This window comes from Tiliqua scincoides, chromosome 4 (assembly GCF_035046505.1).
Source record: "Tiliqua scincoides isolate rTilSci1 chromosome 4, rTilSci1.hap2, whole genome shotgun sequence".
NCBI classification, from domain to species: Eukaryota; Metazoa; Chordata; class Lepidosauria; order Squamata; family Scincidae; genus Tiliqua; species Tiliqua scincoides.
In genome coordinates this window covers 36,780,224-36,807,436 of record NC_089824.1, presented here as the reverse complement: position 1 = coordinate 36,807,436, position 27,213 = coordinate 36,780,224, and the positions used below count along the sequence as shown (strand labels likewise).

Sequence of the window (27,213 nt, the reverse complement as noted above, 5' to 3'; positions counted from 1 at the left end):
AGAACAAAGATATAGAAAGAGTGCGTTGCCTTGATGAGTCTCAAATGCAAGTCAGTTAGTCTGATCCTACATAATTCTTCCAAAAATGGGAATCTATTTCCTGGCTCTAGTCTTTTACTCATCCACTTCATAAAAGTATTAGTCATAGCAATGGAAAGGAAAGTTATACATATAATAAAAAGTATAGTCTGAAAGATGAAGACACAAGCATATTCCACTTGTAAACCACACTTCTCTTTTCCTAAATCAATTTTGCATACATTGAATGAGGGAAAAAAGCATGCTTCATTTATAAAGAGAATACCCATCTACACATTAGTAACCAATTTCTTTTTATTAGCACAAATACAGTTATGAAAACTGCATTATCCATTTTGGGTTCCAGAATTATAAATAAAGATGCTCATTAGATAGAGAGTTCATTCACAGCAAGAAAATTTTAAATAGACAAAGTGACATATCATTAAGTACATTGGTAGACATATTAGCTGTACAAAATGTAGTGTACAGTATACTAACCAACTATAAATAGGCTTTTATGTAAAATACAGCTGTGCACATTTTAGAAAAATACCAACATTTTTGATTGAAGCTTTGTTTTTTTTAAAAAAGCTTATAAATCATACATATTTATAAATGGACTAACATGCTTAAATTTATAAACATTTTCAAAAGCCATATTTTTTAGATCTTAAATAAACATACTGTATTTAAATGTCAGTTATAAAATTAGTTTAAGCAATAACTGGGGTAAACTATAGATAAGAGTGTTTATCTATGGCATCAAGGCTCCTTACAGTTTTAAAACCTGATACATAAGATTTCCTTTTCTAGATTTAGAGGTACAACATGTTTTTCTTTCTTTAAAAAAAAACAAACAAACATTTTCATTTGTTGCCTTTCTGCTTTCTTCTTGATTCCACACACTGGTCAAAACGCAGGATTCTCAACACACCTCTGCAAAAAATGTCACCGTGTTACTGTCCTGCATTGAGCTGCTCCAGGGCAGAAGAATCATACCACACTCATCTCCACTTGATGGGCTAGCTTCTTATGATAGCTAATATAATTTATGGCAAAAGCCTTTCCATTTAACCATGCAAATAATAATAAATAATAATAATTTACAAACAGGATAAAACCCCGAAAAGTGGTTTTTTCTTAAGGAGCTAAAACAAAACCCAAGCCCTTTAACTTCTTGTTTCTACTTAAAATGCTGACTTTCAAAATGACCACACCATGTACAATTTTCATATAAGTGAACAAGCATGCTTTAGAGTTTTATGGAATACAGCAACTACAGTGGGGGGGGAGAGAACCCAACATGGATCACATCATCAAAACACAGGACTGTAAACCTAGTTAAGACAAAGAGTCCAAATGAAAATTTGAGGCTTAAGTTTTAACTGGCTGAGGTAAGATTAGACTCATTTTAACAACATTAAAGGCATTAAACTGATAACCAGACATGGTTGACAGACTTAAATGGTCATACCTGAACGTATTCAATGTGAAGCTTGAATTCATCATAATTATTCCAAAAGTGTTAACAGCTCCCATTGTGCACTCAGGCAAGCCTTCAAATGCCATTAAAAATTTTCAGTATTGAGCTACGACTCAAACTGCTGAGTGGCATGACCCTTTCCAGAATATTCTACCTCACTCATCCAGTACACTGATACGGCTTGATAACCCTTGCAGCATTTAAATTAATTACGCTTGCTACTGTCACAAAGAAGATAAAAACAATGGCTTAGAACATTGTCACATATTGCCTGCTAAATCTTAAAGGAAGGTCACTTTATCAGCTCAGGGGAAAAAATAAATTTAGGAAGAAGCCGACCCTTCCAAGAAAATACCAATTTTGCACATGTTCTTCGCACAGGCTTTAATTTGGCATTTCTGATGCAGAGTGGAAACTAATGATGTTTTCAAGACTGGTTTACATTATTGTCTTACGGCTGTACATAGGCTTTAAATAAATAGCAAATGAACTGATTCATGCATAAGCAAATGAAACGCGATCTCCCAGAAAACTGCAAGGAGATTTAAAAAGCAGCAGGTAATGGAATAAGACTGGTGAGTGATGCTGCTAACTACTACTTCTAATGAGATAGGAGTGAATACTGGAATCACTTCCACAGCAACAGAATCTTCTGACCACATTCCTCTGGCAGTCACTTTCCCATCTCCCCCACCAAAAACATCAGACGGCAAAATAGTAAGGCAGCTGTTAGTTTCCATCAACAAAAGTGCAGCTCCGTACATTTCCAGTTTAGTCACACTCTCTGCTGGAACAGATGGAGTAACCAACGCACTTCACTTGTTGGGTTGCTTCAGTAAGCTTTTGTGTGTGCGTTTGTGTTTTTTCCCAACATGGCTGCTTGCTTCAGCTTTGAGAGAACCCCAAAGCCACAAGTCCTCAGCAGAGGATCAGGCCCTTGGCTGAGTTTTCCAAGTTTCATCTCTCTGGTGTCTCATCCTAATTCCATGCCTCCTTCCCTTTGTCTGAACATGACTCGTGCCATTTAAAAGGCTGATGACAGAACTGCCGAGAATTGTGGGCTTATGCCACTAGTTGTCATGACTTCACTGAAGAATCAAAACAGTTAGATCATTAAGTAACTAGGTTGAATCACATTCAGGCATAGCTAAAATTAAAATAGATGAACATTAAAAGTTTGCAAATAAAGCTTTGTAATTTGCAACGGGAATGATTCAAAGTGAAGTTGGGGAGGCTAGAATTTTATATAAAAAGGTTGTTCTTACCTTTCCTAATTCCAATCAAGTCAGAAAATGGACAAAAAGAATGGCTAAACCAATATTCAACAGCATTACCAGGGCTATCATGATTGAATTAGGACCCTGAAAATGAAACGAGATGAATTTTGATTATGATCACAAAAAACAAGATAATGACAAAATCTACTGCTTTCAAATAATGCCACAATAGCAAAGAAAATGAATATCTTTTTACAGCACTTTTTAAAGATTAATCATCTTGATAGCAAAAGATTTAGCTCCAGATTAAAAACACCTTTACATTTATTTCTTGAGACATCCACTGAGACACCAGTCTTTTTCTAATACACAATGGAGGAAGTAAATACAGGCGAGGTTATGACCCGGTCATATTAATCACGTAAGAACCAAGTTGCTTTTCATGGAAATCCACTTGTGCAAAGGCAACAGAATAGCACTAAAACCTCAAACAGTCAAATCCTTTTTTAAAAGTGTCAATGTTAGCATTTGCAATATGTTAGCCCTTCTTCCTGCCATCACCTAAACCTTACTTTTTAATGCAGAAATAATTGCTTTATGTTTGCAAAAGTGATGCAACCAAACCTTAACATCCATCTTGGACTGAAACATGTTTCCTGCAACACCATCTGAAAGATTGTAGCTACAATGAAGAGCTTCTGTGCAGTCCACTACTGAAAACAGGGTATGCGTTTGGGGGGGAAAAGTATGTTTGGCTTCAGATTCTGATACAAACACAAGCTCAGAAAGATGCCAGGTGTCCGGGTGAAGCATTCTCATCCACAATTGAAAATGGTTGGCCTTCGTCTTGGTTTCTCCTTTTAAAATATTAGGGTGACTAGAGATTTTGTCTTAAGGAAACTGAAGGGAATCGATAGGACTGAACATGAGAATTCTCAGAAACACAAGGTTGTTATTCATATTTATCACTTTATGAGCATCATCAAGAAATGGCAATTCTTACTGGTACTAAACAGTTAGCTAAAGTATTAAGAGAAACTAATATGGATCTGCTATGAATTGGTCGAATATATAGCAACTCAGAAAGCTTCTCTACCTGTGCCAATGTCACATATGTGTTTTTTAGTATCATGTCAAAGCCAATAAATGCTTTATTTTATACACTTAACACATCTTAAGTTCTCCAAGTGAACAGAAGCAGAGTTTTACTCCTACTAACTGGGTAAAGAGGTATAGTTAGAAGGGACAGAGGAACTGTCCCCATTTATCCAGCATCGCTCCCCTCCTGCGGCTGTTGCTTGTGTCTCCCTTGAGTTTTTGTTTAGATTGTGACACCTTTTGGGATGGGAAATCATTTTCACTCCCTCCCTCCCTCTATTTTTGTTAGGTAAATTGCCATGAGACCTTTATAAACTGAAAAATTTAATAATATCTTAATTCTCTGTAGATAAAGAGTGTTCTTGTTTCATATGAAAGGCTCAACTGTATGGCCAAGGTCCCACTATAAACTTTTAATATATTGTCAAATATTTGTGTCTTGCATGGATCCTTCTCTTTTTGTACCTCCTCTGTAAGAGCTGAAGTACATGCTACGAATATACTGGAGGAAATGGCCTAAGTGTGATGACTCAGAGCCCAATCCTGTGGTTCGCGCTGCGCCTCTGTGGTGCGGACCAGTCGCAAACATGCCATAAGGCATGCTTGCGGGGCTTACCGCTGGGCTCCCGCCGGAGCTGGCTCAGCTCTGGCCAGCGTGCTGCGGGTGCCCATGTTCCGTGACTCAGCGGTCTGTGACCACTGGGCTGTGGAACGGGAAATGGGGGCCTGGTTGAGGACGTGGGGGAGGTGTTGTGGGGAGGGGTGAGGCATGGTCAAGGGTGTGGGGGGCGTTCCCGGGGGTGGGGGAGAGGCGGGTCCACAGAACTGAGCCCCACAGGATCCAGGGCGCTCAGGCAGGACTGCTCGCCCGACACGAGTGCCTTCACTTTAGCGGCGACCAAACAGTCGCTGCTAAAGTGAGTAATCCCATTGCGGGGCTGCTTCCCTTACTCGGGGGAAGGGGATGAACATCCCCTTCTCCTGAGGAGCATCCTGTGGTAGCGCAGGAGGCTCTGGATCTAGCGGGAGCCCTCTGTGGAGCCGCTGGGTCCTGCAGCTCTGGGCAGCTCAGGACTGGGCTGTTATTTTGTTATGGCTCTAGAGTGCAGTGCCAGCCATCATGTTGTTCTGGTGTCTTGTATGGGTGTGTGTGTAGCTCAATGATAGAGCAAATGCTTTGCAAGAAGCAGAATCCTAATTTAAATCCCCAACATCTACAGGTAGGGCTGAGAAAAATTTGAAACCCTGGAGAGTTGCTGCCAACCATTGTAGACAACCCTGTCCTAGGCGGTTTAATTATCTGATTCCAGAAAGCAGATTTCTATATTCTTATGAAGACAGCACTTGCCAGGTTTACCACCTCTGGGGAATAAAGGATGCCAGTACGAAAACGGTCCATTGCAGGCACCAAAATGATATGATGGCCAGTGCTATATGTCATAGTTATGGAAGGGCTAAATAAACATGAGACATCAGTCTCTGTGTGGTATGTAGTAGGTTCTCCAGGTCCAAGTTGAATAGAAAAGCCTTTAATTCCAATATATGCATTAATCCATAGCTAATTTGCAAAGGCAAACACGTTTCTAGCACAATGCAATCCCAGAACTGTTAGTGATATCACGGAACGAAGTTTATGGATTAAGCAAGAGTAAAATTTGATGCTTTGCAGACTTGTCCATCTGGCTCTTCAGGAAAAAAAATAAATGATGAGAGAGTTTCAAGGAGAAAAAAGAGATACAGCAGCAGCTACTTTAAGGAATATGTAAGAAAGTCTTAAGGAATTGCTTAGGCAGTTTTTGTGGTTCCATGACTGAGCAAGCAAATTGCAGAAAACTCTGTCCAACCCATGAAATTCAAAATATGACTCTAATTCTGTCTTTTAAAATATTAATAGTGTGAGTCCAAAATGCTTTAGGGTGAAGCACCATAAATAAGGCTTCAACGCTTTACACTAGCTTAAAATAGAAAAAGACAAAATTAGTCTCTGATTTCCATGAGTGATTTGAACAGGTGTTATAAAGAAGCTGTAACAGAAAAGCTTTATGCATGCCTAGAACTGTCCCTTCAGCTCTTATATAACAGCAAAGCTTATGACATTCAAAGGGAAGAAGCATATACTGTACAATTGCATGATTGAGACAAAAAGGATCAATTAAGAAGATGTGTAGATTGCTGAGCTAATCTGCGATATATTTACTCAATACTGGCACCCTGCATATCCAAGAGTTAAATTAGGAAAAGGCAAAATTAATATTTGTGTCATTAACTGTAATTAACTTCACACACAAAGGCTGCGTTCTTTTTTCAGCTTCTAATTCTAGAAGCACTAGAGAGCTGCTCCCCCCCTCCACTTTCCAGCACTCTTAGGTCGCATTTGTTTTTCGCATTCTAATGTGCTTGACACACTAGCAATCTGAAATGCGAGCTCGGTGCTAGAAAAAATGGACACCTCCATACGTTTATTTCTTCTGGGAAGAACATGGCGACCTCCATACATTTTGTTTATGACATGACAGCCTCCACGCAATTGATTTCAACGAGTTCTGTATGACTGGATACCATTTAGTCATTTTTAAATGAACAGTACTAGAAGCATGATTGAGGCATGCTAGAAATGTCACTTTCTCCTATTTTCTATCTGAAAAAAGAACACAGTCAAAATTCGTTTATTTATAAAACAAAGCTGTGACTTGGGGTGCAGCTCACCTAGCCACTACAGCTTCAAGTTACAAATCTTATGGATCAGGGCTGGGAAAGACCCCTGCCTGAGACATCCATCAATATTTATTGGTTTAATAGGCCAATAATCTGACCTTACAGAATGCAGCTCCCTAAAGTCCAAGCACAGCATGCAATTTAGTCACATTTCTGTAAATGAGGTTTTTTCTTCTCAGTCTATGTAACTTTAATAAACTATGCAATACTTAAAACCAATATTTTGTAACATAAGTAAAATATTTCAGCATTTCTAAGAAAGCAGCTCAAAACATTTTCTGGCAGTTCTCATTAATCCACCAAACCTCATCAGATTATATCTCCAATAGCTTTGTAGTTTCCATTTCTTTGGACTGAAACACTGGATGTTCTCTTTTTCTGAAAAGGCTGGGAGAAGAGGTAGAATGAGGAAGATCATTTCTTTTCCTGTGGCTGAAATGGCAGTGCTGAAGACAAGAGAGTAAAACCTGCAAGCAATGTTATATAAAGTTCTCTGCCTACTGAACTCTGCAAAGACACAAATCCACTGGGAATCACACCTGTTCCTTAATATAATTTCAGGCAATTATCTTATTATATCTTGAAGACTTTTCTTCAAGAAAAATAACTAACCAGAGAGAGAGAGGAACTATCAGATTTGTGGCACACTTGATCTATTTTTAGAAAAGGCATAAATCTCAGAACACCCTCCTCAGAACACCCCCCAAAGATTTCCCCCCTAGAGAAATGCATCAACTGTTCCGAAAGTGGTGGGAAAGGGGAGTGGCCCAGAAATGGGTGCGCTGATGGTGCTGCAGCACTTGCTGTGCCATGGGGACCCAAGGGGCTATAAGCATATCTGGAAGGGTCATGGAGCTTCCCCAGAGGGTCTGCTCACTGATTGGAGCTCAGTACAGTAGCAGGGAGACTCGCAAAGGGGCTACGAGCCTCCAGGACCCTCTGGGAGGCTTCACAACCACCCCAGCTATGTTTACAACTGCCTGGGTCCCCAAGCACTGCAATGCCATTGAGGCACATACACTCTGCTACTGCCAGCACCTACAGGGTTCCCATCTCCCTTGGAGAAGTTTGGGAACACTGCTCTAGATCAGTGATGCCCAAACCATGGCCCGGGGGCCACTTGCGGCCCTCGGGGACTTCCAATCCGGTCCCTCAGGGAGCCCCCAGTCTTCAATGAGCCTCTGGCCCTCCAGAGACTTGCTGGAGCCCATGTTGGCCCAACGTGACTAATCTCAGCTTGAGGGTGACTGTTCAACCTCTCGCGTGAGCTGTGGGACAAGGGCACCCTCCACTGGTTGCTGTTTCATGTTGTGATGCAGCAGTGACAGTGAAGGAAAGGCCGGCCTTGCTTTGTGCAAGGCCTTTTATAGCCCTTAAACTATTGCAAAACCTTCATTTATTCATACAAGTTTCATCTCTAATATATTCATTTACGTAAATTTATTCAAATTTGAAATATAAATTAATTTTTTTCCCTGGCCCCCGACACAGTGTCAGAGAGAGGATGTGGCCCTCCTGCCAAAAAGTTTGGACACCCCTGCTCTATCTGGAAGCTTATATATGTTGGAAGCTTATATACCATAGTATTTCATCTTTGACACCTGGTTTGAAATAGTAAAATTTTACCTATATTCCTTAGGCTGCAATCCTATATACATTTTCTGAGAGTAAATGCCACTGAATATAATGGGACTTAAATTCTGAGTAAACCTGTATGAGATTGCACTGTTAGTAACACTTCATACAACAATGGTGCCAAGACAGTTACTGTACTTCAAATGGCAGAAGACTCTTCAACTTTCTGGACACTTTAGTAACTACAGTATTGATCAATTTATGTACATGACCATTATCCCAAACTGCTACTGCTCCTGTCTCGTACGCAGGCTGTCATTGTACCAAAAAAATGTAATGGGTTCATTTACCACTTGCAGACACTATGAAAGAGTTGTGAATATTTTTCACGTCATACTGTGCATGCATCTACCCAGAGGTGTAACCAGAAGCCCCAGCATCCAGGGCAGCAACATCATTTCTGGGTTCTTCCCAGAGGTGGTGCTGGTGGCTTTCCCCCCATTTTCCTTCTCCTGTGAAGGCTCCCCCATGGAAGTTGCCACAGGGTGTGAAGTCATCACAGTGAGCGTACGGAGCGTGAAGTCGCCACAGCGAGAGCCCCCTAGTCCGGGAGAACCATAAGCGGTGCAAGGCAGTCACTTCTGAGCTTTGCCTGGAGGTGGTGCTGCTAGCATTTCTGCACCCCCTCTTGGCATAGTGCCTGGGGCAGGTGCCCCTCAGGCGCCATCCTAGTTACACCTCTGCATCTTCCTATATAGAAGCTATAGCTGCTAGGAAAACTATGAAGTGCACAAATTAAGTGCGAAATACTTTTATTCCTTTTTTCTGATGCTTCTGAATATCTGCTGCTGTGATCTGTGCGTTTAAATTTTTGTGAGCCCTAAAGCCCTGTTTATGTGAAATGCTACCCTCCTGAATTTACTTTAAGGTGCTTTTACAGTTCCAAGGAGCAAATCAAATACTACAATGGGAGTAAAAAAGGAGTGTCTGGACTCATCTCATTCTGAAATAAGCACCTCCTCACCCATTACATACTGCCAATCCTATATTCCTACTAAATGTATACCCCTTGGGTAAGTGCAGTCAATCCTAGCTTCCAGGCTAGTGTGGTGTAATGCACACCCTGCAAACATGCATTTGTTGAATCCATACAATAGCCAGCAAGCTCACCCAAATGAAAAGATTCTTTCAGGAATTATGTTACGTCTTTGAGCTTTCAATCTACAGTACCTACCGAATTGACTTCTCTTTCTACTGAAGAATAAAAGTCGTTATTAGCTGGATTCTTTGGTGCAGCAAATTCAGATTTCTTTAAAGATTCTTTGGCATCTAATTGAATCGCAGGTTTGATGGGGGTTCCCTTCTGCGCTACTAGTGCAAGTGCTGAAGATGATGGGTTGTCATGACCCTCTTCTTCCGCAACCTCGTAGGGATACATTGTTGGATTTGTTTTCACATAGTAGCCATGGTAATGCTCATGCAGCTCTCCATTCTCTGTGCTGCTAGGATTGTTGCGGGGTGAAAACTTTGGCTGGTGCTTTACCGTTGCAGGTACTTTTGAATGAAGAGGCTTGTTGACCACTGGTGTAACATTTTCACTGGCTGAACTCTTTTTTTCTTGAACAAGTCTGACCTCTGAGATGGAGTTTTGCTTTTTCACTTGTTTTTCAGGGGAAGGTGCAGCAGAGGGGATCGGACTATGCCTTGGGCTCTTTTCTGGGGTCCCTGGAGGTGTTGTGCCTTTTCGATAAAAGTGAGGAGATTCTTTTGGTGAAAGTGGTTTTTCCTGAGCTTTGTCTTCAGGGTTTTCCTTAACTTCCACACTCTCTTGAAATCGTTGTTTGACATAATCAGGACCTGTAATGAACAACAGTTCAAAGGAAAACTTGAAATAAAATTACTGAAACGAAGTTGATCATATTTCTAATCTAATGCTCTTGTAGATTTTGCTTTGTTTTCTAATTGTGGGATAGTTTGTTTCTGGATTCATCATTTTTACAATTTTAATTTTGTCTTAAAACAGAAAATTACAGCAGATTTGCTTCACACGTGCTTTTATTTAAGTACATCATTCAGGTAAAACTTAGTAAGTTTTTACCAATACAGTATGAGTACCCCTTATCCAGACTGCTTGGGACAGGAAGGTGTCTAATTTCAGATTTGTCTGGATTTTGGAATACAGTGGTACCTCGCATAATGAATGCCCTGCACAGCGAAAAACTCGCAGAACGAAAGCGTTTTGCGAAGTTTGGTAACTCGCACAATGAATTTTTATGACCCGTGCTTCACAAGATGAATTTTTTGTTTGTTTGTTTTGGTTTGACTTAAGGGGGGGATCTTCATGCCAGTTTATGATCCCGTTCACCCTAGTAAGGGGCGGATCTTCATGTCAGTTTATGATCCCGTTCACCCTAGTAAGGGGCGGATCTTCATGTCAGTTTATGATCCCGCCCACCCTAGTAAGGGGAGGATCTTTATGTAAGTAAGTCCCATTGTGCTTGCTCCCAGGAAAGTTTGCACAGGATTACAGCCTTCAAGCTCCCCACTCAGCATCCCCCCCCCCGTTTTTGAAATCCTCTGTACAGTATGTATGCCTTTAAAGAGCACTTAATAAACACTTTGTAAACCAAATTTGACTTTGTTCTGACTTTTCTTGCCCATAGGAACGCATTAATTAAATTTCAATGCATTCCTATGGGAAAACGCGCTTCGCAAAACGAAAAACTCACATAACGAAAGGACTCGCGGAACGGATTAATTTCGTTATGCGAGGCACCACTGTACAGTAATTGCATAAATCTAATGAGAAATGCTTCCCTGTGCTCTTTTCATTGTTTCCTTTACAGCCTGAACTTACAGTGTGCACCTACACTGTACATGGGAATGAGCACAAGACCTCATAGTGTTCACACTCCAGAAAGTTAGTCTTCAACAAAAATGTGTGGATTTCAGAATTGTTCAGATTTTGGATGTCCAGGTAAGAGGTAAACTACCTGTATTCACAGAGATTTTAAACCCACAGTTTCACCACTTTGTGTTTGGCAGTACACACAAATGAAAACCGTATATCAGAAACTGTATTCTGAAGCAAAATCAGTGAATTAGAACCTAGTTTCTCTCTGGTTCCACAGTTTCATCCCAGAAAGGTGATGTGAAAACCAATACTGATATCTTTCCATATCATTTCAAAAAGTGAATCCTTTCATACTGAATGTTACATCAAGTGAGGCCTTCAAAGAAGTGGTGAGGGCAACATTGTCACCGAATTTTTCCGAATACAGATTGAGTCTCATTATTCTTGAGGGTTCCATTCCAAGAACTCATGTGGATGGCAAAAAAAACGAACTATAGCAAATCAATCTAAAAAACAAAGTTTCTTTGCTCAGGTGATTTAAGAACACCCTTGCTGACCTTTGTAATACTAAGATAGAGTCATTAAGAGTCCAACAAGCAGTCTCTCTCAAGGTGCTTTGAAAGGCTTCACTCCCTTCCCTTCCCCTCCCTTCACCAATGCAAAGTATCTTTCTTTCACTTTTGCTCAGGGGGAAGAGACTGGTCTTGGGCTGAAGCTGCCTGAAGAGAGTATGATTGATGGATTGTCAGCATGTTGCCCTCTCCCTCTCTCTCTCTCTGTTTTCTTTTAATTTAAAGGGCGCTTCTCATTGCATTGAGAGAGAAAAAAATCTATGGATGATTAGGTTATACCTGTATTGGCTTGCATGACTGTCTCTCTACAACAGTAAGAAAAGTAGCTTTTTTAAATTGTGATTTTAAAGGGATGTATTTTTCCCCTTCTCCAGGGATCAGCACACCCCTTCTCATTTGCAGTGGCCATTCAAGTTGAGACAAATCCATGTATAAAAAAATCCATGTATAACAAGGCTGGACCTGTATTTAGTGCTTTAAAATTCTTCACCAATTGCAACAATCCTTATAACATACAGCGAAAGCAAGATGCAGTATCAGTTTTCACGAACAGCTTCCATAATTAAAAACAAACAAACAAAAAGCTACCTTCCACCATTACTATTTACTGGCATTCCCTTCAGCTTGTCTACATCTTTCCAGTACTGAAATGTCCAGTGCCCAATTCAGTGCCTATGCAAAGAAGGGACGATTACTTTGCTTCTCCATGACGTCCTGCCTTTGCATACACAGCCTAAAATAGCATTAGCACTTTTGCTGCTGTATCACATTTCAAATACATGGGCTGAGCCTGCAGGGTTTGGCAGTTCACTTCAATGGGTGTAGGATCACGTCTCTCATCTAATTTGCTGACTCCTATCACCTCCAAGTTTGTTTCACAGCATTACTTTCGATCAAGTTTCTTCCTTTCTATTTCTTTCTAAGCTTTCCATTTGGAGCTAGATTGTGCAACCCTTACCTGTCTGCAACCACTGATTACTTATCTCTCCTATGTAAATAGTTACCAGGAAAACTGTAGGTTGTTTTGGAGGATGCTGTCCAAGGGTTCTGCCACTATGCAATTAAAAGCAAGAGTGTGCACAATTCCTTACCCACTGCCCACCACTGCATTCCACATGCTCATGAAGGAGGAATGGAACGTCCAAACATCCCTAGCTATACGGTTCTAATAATTCCCTGGTGCTGGGGAAAAAAAAAACTGTGGAACTGAGGTTCTGTTTCAAGTGCAGCATGCTCAGTGTATGGGAAGGAGTAACTCAAGGCCCAAAGCGAACGCATGAACAGACCACCTTTAAAAAAAGGGGAAAATGATAATTAGGATTTTGCATAACAAGAAAAAAATGAAAGAAGATGAAGGCAACAATGCAGATAACTACAGTGGACCCTTCACTGATCCCATATCTGCAGATTTAACCATCCCTGGATAGAAGGGTCCACATAGGTGCCTGTGGAGACTCACCACAATTACTTACCTGGAGTTTCTGGAGGCCTTTCCTAGGTTGCACTGGGCCGAAGACCCACTCTGTTGGGGTTCGCGGGCCCGAGAATGGCCTGTAGAAGCCTCCGGAAGCTACTCCTAGTTTTTCAAGTCAACTTCTGGTGTGGCCAGAAGCAGCTTCTGGAGGTTTTTGCAAGCCATTCTGAGGCCCGTGAAGGCAAACAGAATAGGACAGCGTGACACAGAAGAGGCCTCCAGAGGCACCAGGTAAGTAATTATGTGACCTTCAGGAGTGGATCCCAGGAGCTGCGGAATTCCAACTGTCATTTTCTGCGTCTCTTTGGGTTTTCCCCCATCAACATTACTATCTGATGCAAGTCGCACTTTAATTGAACTTTCTATTTCAATCTTTTGCTAAGTATTTATGTGACAGTTTAATATACAGTGTTTTACTTTGCTTAAACAATACTTGCTACAATTTACTGCTGTCTGATTCTTAGGTTCCTAACAATCTAGCCCAATCTAACTATGTGCATAATTTAGAAAGGACTACTGTAGAATGCATCCCTAGTCCTGATGATTCAGAGTAATCTCCGGCCCAGAAAGACAACAACCATGAAGATGCTCACCCAACAAACAACTGCTTACTTCCATGGGACACATACATCTATGGACTGGTATGCTAGGGAAGGTGGGTATTGCTCTCAAGAAAAATAATGGCAGAATGGTGATGGCTCCAGCATTGGTGGACTTGAAACTGAGTGAAACACTCTGTCAATCCACAGGTCTGCTGGCTGGCAACATGGACTTATGGGAACCACCATCTGCTCCAATGGTATACTGTGCCTGTCCGGTGGGAATAGCTGGCTTTCATGCTTGACATATTTTCAAAATATCACATTCCTAGTTTTGCAGCTGAAGTTAGAATCTATGCAGCATAGCGTTGCACACTGGACCAATGTTTCCCAAACAGTGAGTTGGAACAGAGAGTGGGTCACAAGGTGATTTTTGGTGGGTCACAAAAAGTTTTTGAAACAGTAAATTAAAAAAAACAACTTTGTAAGCATCCTTGCCTGGTTTGCAGAAGAATATCGTTATCTGGAATGCTAAACTGTGGTGTGAGGTAATCTTCATACCCCCAAATTAAAATGTCACATTTTCCATCTTTCTCTAGTATTTGGCATGCCATAGACCACTTATGAACCCAATTTCAGCCTTCTGCCTGGCCTGGAAGTTCAGTCTTCTTGAGACATACAAAATTTTGAGACATACAAAATTATGCATGGGAAGGATAGAGTGATGCTTTTTTCCTCTCATACAACACCAGAACCAGGGGATATCCACTAAAATTGAGTGTTGGGAAATATTTATTTACTCAGCGTTACTCAGTCAGTCTGTGGAACTCCTTGCCACAGGATACGGTAATGGCATCTGGCCTAGATGCCTTTAAAAGGGGATTGGACATAAGAACAGCCCCACTGGATCAGGCCATAGGTCCATCTAGTTCAGCTTCCTGTATCTCACAGCGGCCCACCAAATGCCCTAGGGAGCACACCAGATAACAAGAGACCTGCATCCTGACGCCCTCCCTTTCTGGAAGAAAAGTCCATCATGGGTTACAAGCCATGATGTGTATGTGCAGCCTCCTGATTTTAGAAATGGGTTATGTCAGAAGGCCAGATGCAAGGGAGGGCACCAGGATGAGTTCTCTTGTGCTCCCTGGGTCATCTGGTGGGCCATTGTGAGATACAGGAAGCTGGACTAGATGGGCCTATGGCCTGATACAGCGGGGCTATTCTTATGTACCCTGGAATGACTGTAAGGTTTGGAGAACAATCCTTGAACTCCATTTCTAGGGAGGGTCCAGCAAATATCTACACACAATATCTAGCAGCCTTGGGAGCACAGGACCCCAATTATTATTAATTTAAAAAAATTACATATTTTTTTGTCCAGTAGGTTGCAATTGTCGTTTTAAGAAGTGGGACGTGGTACTAAAAAGTTTGGGAAGCACTGAACCAGACCATTACCAAATTGCAAAGGAAGCAGTTGTTCTGTCTTTGCATTATGAGAACAAGTCACACCTCCCCCCACATGAGAGGAAAGGAAGATCTAGTCTAGCATCCTGTTTTCCACAATCGTAGTCAGATGCCTCCAGAAAGCACACAGGGCATAAAGACAAGAGCTCTCTTTCACTTCTGCTTTCCTACAACCAGTGTTCAATGGCATACTGCTTCTGTACATGAAATGCACTACTAGTGCCTGTGCCACTCACTTTGAACTATACTAAAAATACATGCATACAGATGTACACACAAGAAGTGCGGAATGCATTCTTGGAGAGGTTTCTTTCTAGGTTGACACTGCAACAACAGCAGGAAGCATCCCATAAAAACTGTAAAGATTACACTAGTTTTGCAGTCACTCCCTCTAGCCTGGGCAGAAGTAGCCTCCCCAAGGGCAGTCACCAGGGATAGGACAAACTAGCTGCCATTAACTTCTATCAATACATTTGCATTTTTCCCATCAAAATGTCCATTTCTTACATACAGCATTCAGCCCTTCCACCCGAGGCTGCTGAAAAGAATGCAGGCAGCTCCTTGTATTACTCTGTTTTAATTTTGTATGTAAGCCATCTCAGAGACCATCGGCAGAAAGGCAGGATACACATTTTTTTAAATAAATAAATAATATACTATGGTGAAAAGTGGATTGAAGGCATTACTGGCAAACTAGAACTATATTGCTGTTTTTGGTATATTGGCAGAATCTTTAAAATTATGAACAGAATGAAAACTCACACAGAATGTTATCGCACATAATATAGATTTTTGGTAAACTTCCCAAACAAAAGGCTGCAAAGAGAACTAAATTGCCATTGATTCGGTGGGACATGATCATGAGTTCAACAGTGGCAAACTGTGGCAACTTTCCATCATGAAGATAAACTAGCAGGACATAAAGCACTGTGGAGGACAACAAACTTGTTCACATCTCTTTCAAAGCTTCATATTAGAAGAATGAATTTGGGACAAACACACACACTGGGCACCTTTGTATTCAAATTATGATCAGTTAGTGCATTTTTTTATTTACCAGACTATTAGAATATATAGTAGAAAATGAAATAATTCATGAAAACTAAAATGTGTGGCTATTAAAATTCCCAAAATTTCTCATTTATGATGAAGTGGTCTGAGAAGCAGGCTGCCCAAACACTACAGCTCCTTCTGCAAATGTGAGATAACCCAAGTTGTTATTTTGTAGGTCAAATAATTTTCAATCAGCTTTAAGGAACTTGAATCTTGCACAAAACATCTTTTAAGTAGTCTTTCACCCCATACCGGAGAAACTTAAAAACTTATAAATTGGCGAATGGAACAGGCATTTAGCAAGAATAACTGGCAACTCAAAACTGAGTCATTTTTGTAAGCTGAAAATACTAACAGAATGTGAGAGCAACAGGACTGTGTGCTAGTTCTGTCTCATCACTTAGCCAAGCACCACATAGCACAGAAAGAATAATTTCATCAAGCAAGAAAAATTCTGGCTGATACAAACAACATGATGTCCTTAAAACAGATGAATGTAATATCTCAGCAAATGTTACACAAGAACCCTTTTCACTGACATAGTTTGAAAGCAAGGCTACAACTTAGAACAAATATTTATGACAGCTATAAATACAGATTTAGAATAAAGATGCTGAACGTGCTCTCATGCAAAAGCATCTAATTCCTCCTGTTCTTGGCTCCCAGCCATTTCCAAGGACTGTAACAAGGAAAAATGAGCATGTGCAGCCATCTCATTCTTTATCGAAAATAGCAATAATAATGCATTATGAGGTTTGAAGATGTAGTTCTTGAAAAAAATCCTACATGCACTGTTGCAACTTTAGGGGCCCACGGCAGCTTTGGAGAAGATTTTTCACAGAAAAATGACACAGAGACGACAGATTAAATAGCTCAATGCTTGAGTCACAGTCCTGATCTGGACTGAAACTCTGCATAGGTGCTATTTCAAAGTAGAATTAAGCCACTAACTGGAAGATGCTTTGTTTTAACAACTTGTCTAATTCGGCCATTACTTTTTTTATGGGGGAAACACAACATTTAGGAATGCGTTATCAAATATGTCTTGCAAAAAAAAAAATCAATATTCATTTGGCAGTGGCTGTTAAAGGGAAATGAGGCACCAGGAGCAAAAGGCTGTGTGCACTTGTACTAACAATTTATGGTAGGTTTAATGCTAGAACTCAATGCATTCCTACCACTGCACAACTCAAATCTTGTGTCTCAAGGATTTAACTCACAAATTGTTAAAATTACATCTTCCCCCAATACTTGCTTTCAGGGCAATTTGATGCAATGACAGGCAACAAGTAGGGAGCATGTGGAGCTTTTAAGGCTAGAACCAGGGATTTCATCTCTTTGTGCTTCTGTGGCTACAGATGAGGTCTCCTGAGTTGTGATTTAGGCTCCAGGGCAACTCTACCCACCCATAAAGCCCAATGCCCCCCCACCTAGAATAATGTAGATGATTCCAGGTCAAGCTGGCTGTATGTGCAAGCTTCCCTAATAGGGAATGTTAAAAACAAAAACAAAAACATTTATAACGTTTATAAATATAAATAAAAACAAACATTAAACAATAAACAACTATTATAGAGACAGGGTATCTGAAGGCCCAGAACCGACATGAGGATATGAAAGAAATTCTGCTTTCCTATAACAGCAAACAGCAATCATTGGACTTGCTACAAGATAATTGGTTTGGGACATGAAAAATAACTTGCAACAGATAAGAGCTCTGAGCTAGTTTCAAAATAAATCCAGAATAGCTTTGTGAAACAGTGCTCTGTTTGAAAAGCATGTTAAGCCATAACTAGTTGTGGTTACAAATCTATTCATTATGCAGTAGAGCTCAGGTATATTCTACAGTAGGAGAGCCAAACTGTACATCTGTGGACTGAATGTGACCCCAGAACCTCTTTCTCCACCCAGTTATAACTGGGCTCTCTCAGAGCTGCCCTTTCAGCAGTGCTGCTTCTGCAAAGGCTCTGGGAGGTAGAGACAGAAGAAGGCCTCAGAAGGCAAGGAGTACTACATTGTAAGCAGCAGTCCAAGAGAGATGAGAGATAGAGACATTGCTGAAGTGCTAGGAGGGGCCAATTATCATGCAGCTGTCCTTTCAGCAGTGCCACTTCTACCAAAGTGTCACTTCACTCCTTAGCTGATGACTTGGGATGCCTAGGCAGAGGCACTGCTGCTGAAAGTAAAGCCCACATGATAATTGGACTCTCATATCTTGAAAATAAGACCAAATTTGCACATTTTCTTTTCAATCATTTGCAGCTAATAAGAACATAAGAACATAAGAACATAAGAACATAAGAACAGCCCCACTGGATCAGGCCATAGGCCCATCTAGTCCAGCTTCCTGTATCTCACAGCGGCCCACCAAATGCCCCAGGGAGCACACCAGATAACAAGAGACCTCATCCTGGTGCTCTCCCCTACATCTGGCATTCTGACTTAACCCATTCCTAAAATCAGGAGGTTGCGCATACACATCATGGCTTGTACCCCATAATGGATTTTTCCTCCAGAAACTCGTCCAATCCCCTTTTAAAGGCGTCTAGGCTAGACGCCAGCACCACATCCTGTGGCAAGGAGTTCCACAGACCGACCACGCGCTGAGTAAAGAAATATTTTCTCTTGTCTATCCTAACCCGCCCAACACTCAATTTTAGTGGATGTCCCCTGGTTCTGGTATTATGTGAGAGTGTAAAGAGCATCTCCCTATCCACTCTGTCCATCCCCTGCATAATTTTGTATGTCTCAATCATGTCCCCCCTCAAGCGTCTCTTTTCTAGGCTGAAGAGGCCCAAACGCCGTAGCCTTTCCTCATAAGGAAGGTGCCCCAGCCCCGTAATCATCTTAGTCGCTCTCTTTTGCACCTTTTCCATTTCCACTATGTCTTTTTTGAGATGCGGCGACCAGAACTGGACACAATACTCCAGGTGTGGCCTTACCATCGATTTGTACAACGGCATTATAATACTAACCGTTTTGTTCTCAATACCCTTCCTAATGATCCCAAGCATAGAATTGGCCTTCTTCACTGCCGCCGCACATTGGGTCGACACTTTCATCGACCTGTCCACCACCACCCCAAGATCTCTCTCCTGATCTGTCACAGACAGCTCAGAACCCATCAGCCTATATCTAAAGTTTTGATTTTTTGCCCCAATGTGCATGACTTTACACTTACTGACATTGAAGCGCATCTGCCATTTTGCTGCCCATTCTGCCAGTCTGGAGAGATCCTTCTGGAGCGCCTCACAATCACTTCTGGTCTTCACCACTCGGAAAAGTTTGGTGTCATCTGCAAACTTAGCCACTTCACTGCTCAACCCTGTCTCCAGGTCATTTATGAAGAGGTTGAAAAGCACCGGTCCCAGGACAGATCCTTGGGGCACACCGCCATAGGAGCACATGGCATAGGAGCCATGGCATAGGAGCACATGGCATAGGAGCACCGCCATGGGCACACACCCCATAATAAGTTTCTATATGAGAGTAAAGTGCTCACTTCTGGACTCCATCTGCTTAATGATATCACCTCCTGCTTAATGATGCCACTTCCGGCCCTCAGCAGGTGCAACAAATACTATTTAGTCCACTATATAAAATGAGTGGGACACCCCTGCTCTACACTGTAACTAATTAAAATGTGTGAATTATTACAGAAGTAAGGGTATGGGTGAGTCTAGTAGAAAAAACATGAACAAATTGTTTTTATGTTAAAAATTGGAAGTACAACAAGATCTATCTATTAGGTCAGCAATTTTTTTATTTCACAGCACTGATGTGGAGCATGGCCTTTCCCAGTTTGAAGAGACACTTGGCCAACAGACTGAGGCAAAGAGGTAAAGAAGGAAGGCCCATAGCCAGGGAGACAGACCAAGGACAGACTGCACTTGCTCCTGGTGTGGAAGGAATTGTCACTCCCGAATCGGCCTTTTCAGCCACATTAGATGCTGTTCCAGAACCACCATTCAGAGCGCGATACCATAGTCTTTCGAGACTGAAGGTTGCCAACATACATACTGTGGTACTAAAATTGTCAGGTCAAACAATCGGTTTTTGAGCAATGGACAAGGTACACTGCGATGCCAGTGGGGGGAATCACATCCCCCATTAGCCCTACTAATAAATGACCCTTGCGCTAAACTCCTCAGCACACCTGCGGACCATTCATGGCCAATGACGTGTTGTGGTACAGTCGTTAAAAATAATTGTATTAAGATATAGGACTTTACAGAGTCATTGCTATACTGTACTAGAGGCACATTTGTCTTCACTTATTAAAAGGGACCGGTGTACTTTCAGGGAGCTGGTATAGTATCATGAACAGCATGAGCCAGAAGGACCCAGTTTAAATCTCAAGTCAGAGATGAACTCTCATTGGCCTTAGGCAAGCCACTATCTCTCAACCTCATGCTGTTTCACTCACCCCATAATAAGGAGATGATTATGTTGGATAAACTATATTCTATTACTGTGGCTATGGAAGCTTACTATCTCTATGGACAGCTTGTATATATGCAAAACATAATGCCTATTAAAATTACAAAATATAGCTACATTCACTCATGCTTATCCCCAGTTATCCCGAACTAAACATCAGTACATAGATGAGCTTTAAAAGTCACCCTAATCTAATAGCGAAATGTTTCCCAGCTTAGCACTGCAATAAAGAACGCATTATACAAAACCCTTCTAAGCAACATCTATTCTTTAGTAATGTGACTACATGCTGTCTCCCAAGTTATAAATGCTTTTGGATGTAACAGAAGGCACCATTCCTGCACAACTTGAAATGCACATTCGAAGCATTACCTGGTTGGTAGAAGCCTGGAGAAAGTTCTCGGGCGACTGCTCTAGCAATTTCACACTCCTGACGGGCAGACTGGGCAGCTTGATCTGCAGCATCAGCTTTAGCTCTTGCATGTGCTGTTCTGTACAGGGCAAAAAAAGTGTTTATGAACACATGTCCTTATTTATTGCTTGAAAGTTCAATTACTAAAATGAGATTACAGGATAGAACAGCACAGTCTGCCTGCATTTTATGTGCACTCTACTCACACAAATTCAAGTATAGTGGGCCTCAGTATCTGTGGGAAATCCATTTCAGGACCCACCGTGGATACTGAAATCTGCTGAACTGGACCATGTGGTGGGGCAAGGCCAAGGCACTGCAATGATGTTAGAGCCGCACCGGGCACTTCGGAGGTTGAACCAGGCCCATGCCATGGGCCTTCCTGCCTCCTCAGAAGGCCTCTAGGATGCAACCAGAAGCCACTCCTGGTTCATGTATTCAATTCCAGTTGAGTCCTGGAAGTGTTCTGAGGTGCGTGGAGTGGGGTGCAGGCCTCCCTTTGCTTCAGACCACCCTCTGGATGCATCCTGGATACCTTCGGAGGCTAGGCACCCACAGATGATAGAATCTACAGATGCTGTGTCCACAGGTACTGAAGGCCCACTTAATAGGCTTTCAACAAACAAACAAAAAGACCAGAGAAAAACAGTTTCAATTGTGCAGGCAATTCCACCTGCCATACCTCAATCTCAGTTCCCACATCTCTTAAAAAACAACAACAAGAGGTAGTACATATTTTTTGGATGTAAGCGTCTTTCAATGCAATTTTAAGGAAATGCAGTTTTAGCTTTAAATGCTGACTCTGGAACATAACCCTCACATAAGATGTGGGTCAACTGTATGTAAAATTGAATAAATATATTGTCTGTAATTATCTGGAAAATTCCAACTTGTATTTAGTTTATATTGATTATTCCTAGTGACACTGAATAACCTTGAAAACCAGCAAAAGGTGGAAGTAAATGCCATATCAACTAACATTTATGAATGATGCTTGAGAACAGGGTCTTTGCACTACAAATATTGTACACTGGAGAAAAAAATTAGGATTGACACATTTTGCTTATGTAAATCCTAGAAGATTCTAAGTGCTGTAGCCATTTTTCCATTTATTTTGCCATAGCCACAGTACAGGAGTCTAAGTATTATTTTTGCCATCAGCACATATCAACCCACAGTACTAAAGTAATATACAAGTTACAGCTTTCCTAAGATGCAACTGTACTTCAGGAGGAGAAATCATACACTTTGTATGCAATGATGTGAGACGACAGTGTTCCAAAACTGAGTGAGATACAATGGTGCAGACATGTCCCATTTCTCTCATTATGAAGCATTATTTGCTATTCTTAATCTTAGTACAACTAGACAGTTATGTGAAATCTGGCACATCACCAGATAAACATCACCTTGTTAGGTTATAATGTTTGCAAATGCAAAAGCATGAGGATTATTGCCTTCTCCAATGAATCAAGTAGATAAGCTTCAACACCATGCCAAAAAAGACAAGCAGCACATTGAAACAAGTGGAAATACCATTCATTACAGGGACCCCAGAGAAGAAGAGCAATGCAAAGAGAGTGCAGGAAAAGGCATTTGCTGATGTAATTACATCATAGTGGTTCTCAAACTTTTTTTAGAGGTCCTAGAGGCTGCCGCCTGATTTATAACTGCCAAGGAGTGCAGCTATAATGGTGACAAGACAACAGCGCTTCACCCCCACAAGTAGCAGCTTGTTTAGTCCTCAATGCACATACCCTAATCTACTCTGACAGTTTCACAAAACACAAAACACAAAACTTGGGTCCTGGACCCACAGTTTGGGAACTGCTGATATATCAGTTTATACACAGAATATTAAACATTATGGATAAAGTTAAGAGGTGGCTGCAAAGGATTGCATATGCATCTGAAGGAGCAAGCAACATAGAGAGAAGGTGGATAAGAGTCTGAGTTCTTTATTTATCCTTGTTTATGTCTTGTTACCTCATTCACATTGAGGTAGGGGCCAAGTGTATCAAACTACAAACCTGAGTAGGAATGCTTAAATACTGCACTGGTATCAAAGCAGATGGGGGTAACTGTCAGAAAGAAAGAAAAACTTACGTCACAGCTTTCGGTATTCATAACCTGCATGTTCCCCAACGGTACACTATTAACTAAGAAGCATGGATGACCATATGAATACGTAAACAAAGCAATACACTGTATATGCATTTGTGTGCCCAGACAGACAGATGGAATTTGCAGGGGATTTTTCCCATTACTTTTCAAATATTGTACCCGAATGGAAATGTTTTTAAAATTACTATTTACATTGCATTAATTTCAGTACATACTTCTCAACCAATACAATTAAAACAACTTATCATATGTTTTTCCTCACTGTTTAATTCCCTAAACAGAAGACAGCTTAACAGATGCAAAACTTGTGTAAACAGCCCTCTCTCAAAAGCATCAATAGTGCTCCTTCATTCTGAAACAGAAGATGATTCTCTTCCCTGCCTGCAAATACAAGAGCTCCTTATTTCCTATATGTATAAAGCAAACAATCTCCAAAAGCATTTTTTTCACTAAGTTCTTCTAAGTCTCTGGGATACTTACAGCTATACTAGAGGCAATGAATGAATTCATCTTTGTCTCTCTAAAGCAGGGGTGTCAAACTCATTTCATACAGCAGGCTGAACAACATTCATGATGCCTGCTGAGGGCCAGAAGTGACATCATTAAGCAGATTATGGCCAGAAATAAGCATTTTGTTCTCATGGAGTAACTACTCAGCTGCAAATGACAGAAAACTGGGCTTTCAGCAGCATCTCCCTCTCTCACCCTTCTTGATCTACCCCCACATAGCATTCCTTGCCTCTCTCTGCAGAAGCAGCACTGCTGAAAGGGAAGCACAGCGAGAGCCCAGTTGTCATGTGGGCCAGATAAAGTTCTTCCAAGGGCTGTATCTTGCCCATGGGCCTTATGTTTGACACCTTTGCACCCAAGTTTTACAGACAGCAGTTCTGCCTGCCTTTCCCCTAATCAGGATGCAGCAAGTTTTTCCTAGTGGGGCAGCTTTTGGAGTCTCTTAACCTTTAAAACAACACAGGAAAACACATTACTTCCCCTCCATGGTTCTGATCTGGATTCCTCACTGCTAGGCTGCTATTTGTAAAAATGTTAAAGAAAAATATTCATTCATGCATCTTTGTCACATGTCTGGTTTGGCCCTTCATTGTGTATTCATGTCTGGTCAGTCACATGACACATGTGTGCTATTCTATTAAAATATTTTTATTCCACTTTTTCCAACTCTTGTGGACAGCTTCAAATGGCTAACAGGAGGAAATTAAAAAAAGTCAACAGCATACAACTCCAAAACACAGCACTCAAAAAGAGAAAAACAGCAAACTAAATCTAAAACCCACGAAGTCAGAGTTCAAGAAAAGGACTACAATTTAAAATGTGGCAAAATGACGTTTTAACCCTGTCAGAAAGCCAGAAAAGCCAATCGTTCTACGGAACTTTCAGTTGGCTGAACTTTCAGTTCTTTCAGTTGGCTTGCTAAGCTTTTTAACAGGGGGTTAAAACATTTTTGTTCTGCCAGGTCTCTGATTCTATGGGCCAGATGCTGCAGCAGAAAAGACCATCATGGTCCAGTATAAACCAAACATCCACTGGCAACTATGCCTGCAATAGGGCCATCCACAGTAATCAAAAAGGATAAGCAGGCTCACATGGGGAGAGACAGTTCTTTAGGTACACAGGCCCCAAACTGTTAAGGGCTTTAGAAGTCATCATCAGCAGTTTGATCCCTAGCCCTAGTTAAAAGCATGGCAGCTGCATTCTATGCCAGACTGCATTCTATTTCCAGACCATCTCCAAAAGGCAGTTCCAAGTGGAGTGTGTTAAAATAATCAAACCTAGATTTCATCAGTGCATGGGTCAGCATAGCCATGTCAGCTTGTTCCAAGAAAGGATGCAGTTGACACACCAGCATATGCTCCCTAAAGGCACTCCTGGCCACAACCAACATATGAATACTGAAATTCAGGGTTGAGTCCAAGAGGCTCCCCAGTTGCAAATCTGGTCCTTCAAAGGAAATGCCAACCTCATTCAGAATAGATTGACTGTTTGCTCTCATCCATTCCATCACTGCCTCTAGGCACCAATTCAGGTGTTCCATGAACTCAAATGAAAGAGGGTATGATCTGCATATTGATGACTCAAGAACTGCAGAGAAACTCCCTCAGCAACTTCATGTAGATGTTAAAAGAAATGAGGGACAAAACCAAACCCTGTGGGACAACACAGACCAATGGTCATGGCTCTGGAGTCTCCCTACACCACCTTCTGCAAGCTATGCTCATGGAAGGATCAGAGCCTCCACAATATGGTGTCCTTGAATCCTCTCTCAGCAAGGCAATCCAGAAGGATACTGTGCTCAAAGGTATCAGAATTTGCTGTGAGGTCAGCAGAGCCTACTCTGAACTCACACCTCCTGCCCAGGTCCCAGCACAAGTCACTCACAAAGACAACAGTCTGTTTCAGTCTTGAACAAGGACATCAATTTCAACTAGATAATCAAGTTTCCTGGAGGAGAACTGCAATTACATACTCGAACACCTTGCCCCAAAATTGCAAGGTGGAGTCTGGACAGTGGTTGACCAATATCAGAAGGGACTCCAGGGATGGTTTCTTCAAAATAAGGCAGACAACTGCAATTTCAGGCAGAAAGAATTGATTACCCTCCCTAGCCACTCAATCAGTCCTCCTCAGCAGCTTTTATATGAGTAAAGAGTCAAGGATGCAGGTGAATCCTGTCCGCAACCTCAGACTGAACAAGCTGAAAAAAATCCCAAATGAAAAGTCAAGCAGTTGCGGTGGGAACCTCATCAGGAAAAAAACAAAGTGGTGCTTATGTTATGAGGGATCAATTTTATCTTCAAAGCAACTCAAAAATTATTAACAGTGGCCTACTGTACGCAATCATACTGGAAGAAGGCCAACTGACCAAGGGTGTAGTGCCTACTGGTTAGCTCTCAAGCTTCCCTCCTGCTTTCTTTTCCTGTTCTTAGCAGCTGAATGGGGAAAAATTTGGTAGTTTCTATCTGCTGGCCAGTGCATCCCAGGGCTGTGCACTGAATTAGAGTGGGGCTGTCTGGGAAACCCCCAGCCCCAAGGACAGCATTGTATCTTGAGTATTTTTATTAGAAGTCAAAACCATAGCAGCAGCATCAAGAGTGATCAGACACACAATCTGCTGATTTACCCATGAACACGGACTAGGTGGGCAAGAACAAAAATTAATAGTTTATTAAGAATCTAAAACAGAGCCAGGCAAACCCTGGTTGGAGGGCCAGATCTAGTATTCAGCTGAATCCTTGCCTCCCATGACCGGCACTTCTTGTTCTGGAGCGCCGTGCCTCTCTCTGTCCCGAGATTGGGACGATGCAATGCTCTGAGCAGTCATGTCTATGGTACAATGCCCCAGCAGACACTGCACCCAGATTTCCACAAAGACATGACTGCCCAAAGTGTCACATCATCCTGATCTAGGGACAGAGAGAGATGCAACGCTCTGGAACTCAAAGTGCTGACCATGCCGGGGAACACATTCCCAGTGTGTAGCGGTCAACAGATTGAGCACCGTTGATCTAAAAGAAAGGGAATTAAGCCAAATGGGAAAGGGGGGGTGGAAAGAAGTGCAAGCAGGCTGATGAACAATACCTGAACTTGATTGGATGAGTCATGATCCACCAAGTTTTCATTCATTTCTCTTTTCATTTGCCTTTTTCTATTATTCTTCCCAACCCCTCCTAAAAAAAAACTACATTTCAAATTCATCGCAGAAGAAACTTTCAAGGCCAGCATATAAAAGCTCCTTCATTTGACCCCTAACCTGCATTTCATGCTCCTTGCCCTCTATTCGGTCTTTCCTGTTATGACCTCCCATATCACTTGGCTCCCATTCATTCTTCCTGACACGTAGCCTATCATTTTCAGGAAGTAGAGACTGGCATCTGAGGTTTGTTTTAGTTTACTCCTTTTTTGCCCAATACTTCCTATCTTTAACCTCACTCAATTTTGTAACATGTTGAAGTCCTTCTTTTGAGTAAACCCTGTACATAGATCAACAAAGCCAGTTTACACATGTGCGTTTTGCTATGCGTATAAGTTACAGTCAATGGCCAGGTTCAGATCCAATCCTGATGCAGTATTCTAGCTTGTTAAAAAGCTATGGTTTGAACACACCAAAGTTAGCAGGGAACAACAAATTGCAGTTTGTTCTAAATCTGGCATAGAAG

General features: G+C 41.5%; 1 protein-coding gene across 2 annotated transcripts in view; it reads right to left on the bottom strand.

Moving 5' to 3' along the window:
• Positions 1-319: 319 nt before the first annotated feature.
• The window catches only part of JPH1 (junctophilin 1), an 87,733-nt gene continuing 60,839 nt past the window's right edge, over positions 320-27,213 (bottom strand). The window contains exons 3-6 of one of the 2 annotated variants that reach the window (XM_066623978.1): positions 20,878-20,996; positions 9,344-9,966; positions 2,770-2,865; positions 320-2,651 (exon numbers count right to left, since the gene is read on the bottom strand). In XM_066623978.1, coding sequence (XP_066480075.1) covers positions 2,785-2,865; positions 9,344-9,966; positions 20,878-20,996 — 823 coding nt within the window. In that variant the 3' untranslated portion in view covers positions 320-2,651; positions 2,770-2,784. The remainder of the gene's footprint in view (positions 2,652-2,769; positions 2,866-9,343; positions 9,967-20,877; positions 20,997-27,213) is intronic. The other variant, XM_066623977.1, reaches the window with a different exon arrangement.